The sequence below is a fragment of the Sphaeroforma arctica genome (genome assembly GCF_001186125.1).
Source record: "Sphaeroforma arctica JP610 unplaced genomic scaffold supercont1.6856, whole genome shotgun sequence".
Taxonomy (NCBI): Eukaryota; class Ichthyosporea; order Ichthyophonida; genus Sphaeroforma; species Sphaeroforma arctica.
In genome coordinates, this window is record NW_014033702.1 from 1 (window position 1) to 1,558 (window position 1,558).

General features: G+C 42.2%; 1 protein-coding gene across 1 annotated transcript; it reads right to left on the reverse strand.

The window, feature by feature from the left end:
• Positions 1-127: 127 nt before the first annotated feature.
• On the reverse strand, positions 128-1,518 carry SARC_15844 (hypothetical protein; the record flags this gene model as incomplete). The annotated part of the gene is made up of 3 exons (XM_014290043.1): positions 1,427-1,518; positions 893-1,035; positions 128-270 (listed from the first exon to the last, which is right to left on the reverse strand). Exons 1-3 carry the CDS (start codon positions 1,477-1,479, stop codon positions 128-130), a joined length of 339 nt encoding a protein of 112 aa, XP_014145518.1. The 5' UTR covers positions 1,480-1,518.
• Between the last annotated feature and the right edge of the window lie 40 nt (positions 1,519-1,558).

The following is a 1,558-nucleotide window of genomic DNA, read 5'->3' on the forward strand; positions in this document are numbered from 1 at the left end:
ATTTAATTGTCTCCTTGTGGTGTGCATTCAGATAAATGCGATATTTCAGTAGTGCTCCATAATCAAGAACATGTGCATCTACATTCACAATACAAAAATTAAGGGACACTGAGCGTATGATTAGTACTCACGAATTAGTTGCCAGGTTGATATCATCATGGGTTTCAATGGGACACAATCCAATCGACAGATTCAGCAGGGGATTGAAATCGTTCAGCAGACTCAGCAACTCGCCCTTGTCATTCAACTCGTCCAGGAACCGATTCTCACCTGAGAATTGATTAAGGTAAGAGCGTAAGTGAATATATGGTGATGCTAGTGTGGGGATTGAATGCATACGAGGTTTGTGTTACGATGCAGCAGAAACGAATGTTCGCCCATGCCTCGCGTTGTGCAGAGATGTACGTTTTTATGTACATGTGTACGTTAGTGTTGATGTAGAGCTCTACGTGGTTGTTATTGACAATACCCGTATTTCGAATATAGCAGACAATCCCGACAATGAGTAGTCAGTTTGGTAAACCGACGCGAAACAACATATCCTCTTATCTGTGTTATTATCGCGGTTACACAGTATACCTACCTTGCCATTCTACAACCAGCATCTATACAGCCTGGCCAAGTTCTTATCTCGACGCAAAAAAATAATTATGTATACAATACTTTTATGCTCGTGTGCACGGTCGAGTAGGCGTATTGTGAGCACTCACCTTCTCAATGATGTCACCATCCTCCCACTGGAACTCATACACGTAACATCAACACAGTACTGGTCTGACGACAGCACTCAGCTGTTGCTGTATGTCTATGCACACATTATAACAAATGAATGTCTATTGCAAATACAGACAGTGCGTGTACACTCGGTACACCCAGGAGGGACAAGCTATACCTTCACAGTTTGTGTAGTAGCTGACGAATGCCGTGTTGTCATCTGGCAACACAGAGGTGACCGTTACATCCGGCGTATAGCAGAAGTCTGACATGCCAACATTCACGGCAAACATAAGACCCACAATAACGATTGATAAGATCCTGTGTGGGAAACAAGTATGTGGGGTCAAAATTGGTATGCAGGGGTCAAACACAGGTGTTGATTCTTGCAGGACAGAAGTGATGAGTTGGAATAGCGACTATGTTTCGGGGGCGGAGGAAGCGAGTCTCCATTCAATTATATTGTCTGCTAAGAAATCTTTGTAAACTGGCTCATTATCAGTTACTTGCATGTACGTGTACATTCTTGAAGATGGCATGTATAGGCAAGAATTTTCTCCTTTCCTATTGACTCTTAGGCACACCCGACATCAGTCTTGAAGTGCGCGAATAACAAGTATAAGCCCATTTCTTATAGACACACGTAGTCGTATAATTGAACAAATGTCTGCATACATCCTTGATAATATATAGGAGCACCCAATTTAATTACATTATGATTGCGGCGAACGGCAAGAAGAAGAATTTGGTGACTCGCTTGGCCATTTTTCCTGCTGTTCCCTTTGCATTGCAACCAAGAGGCCCTGCAAGAGTATCATCATAAAACTTGATTATATAAATATAG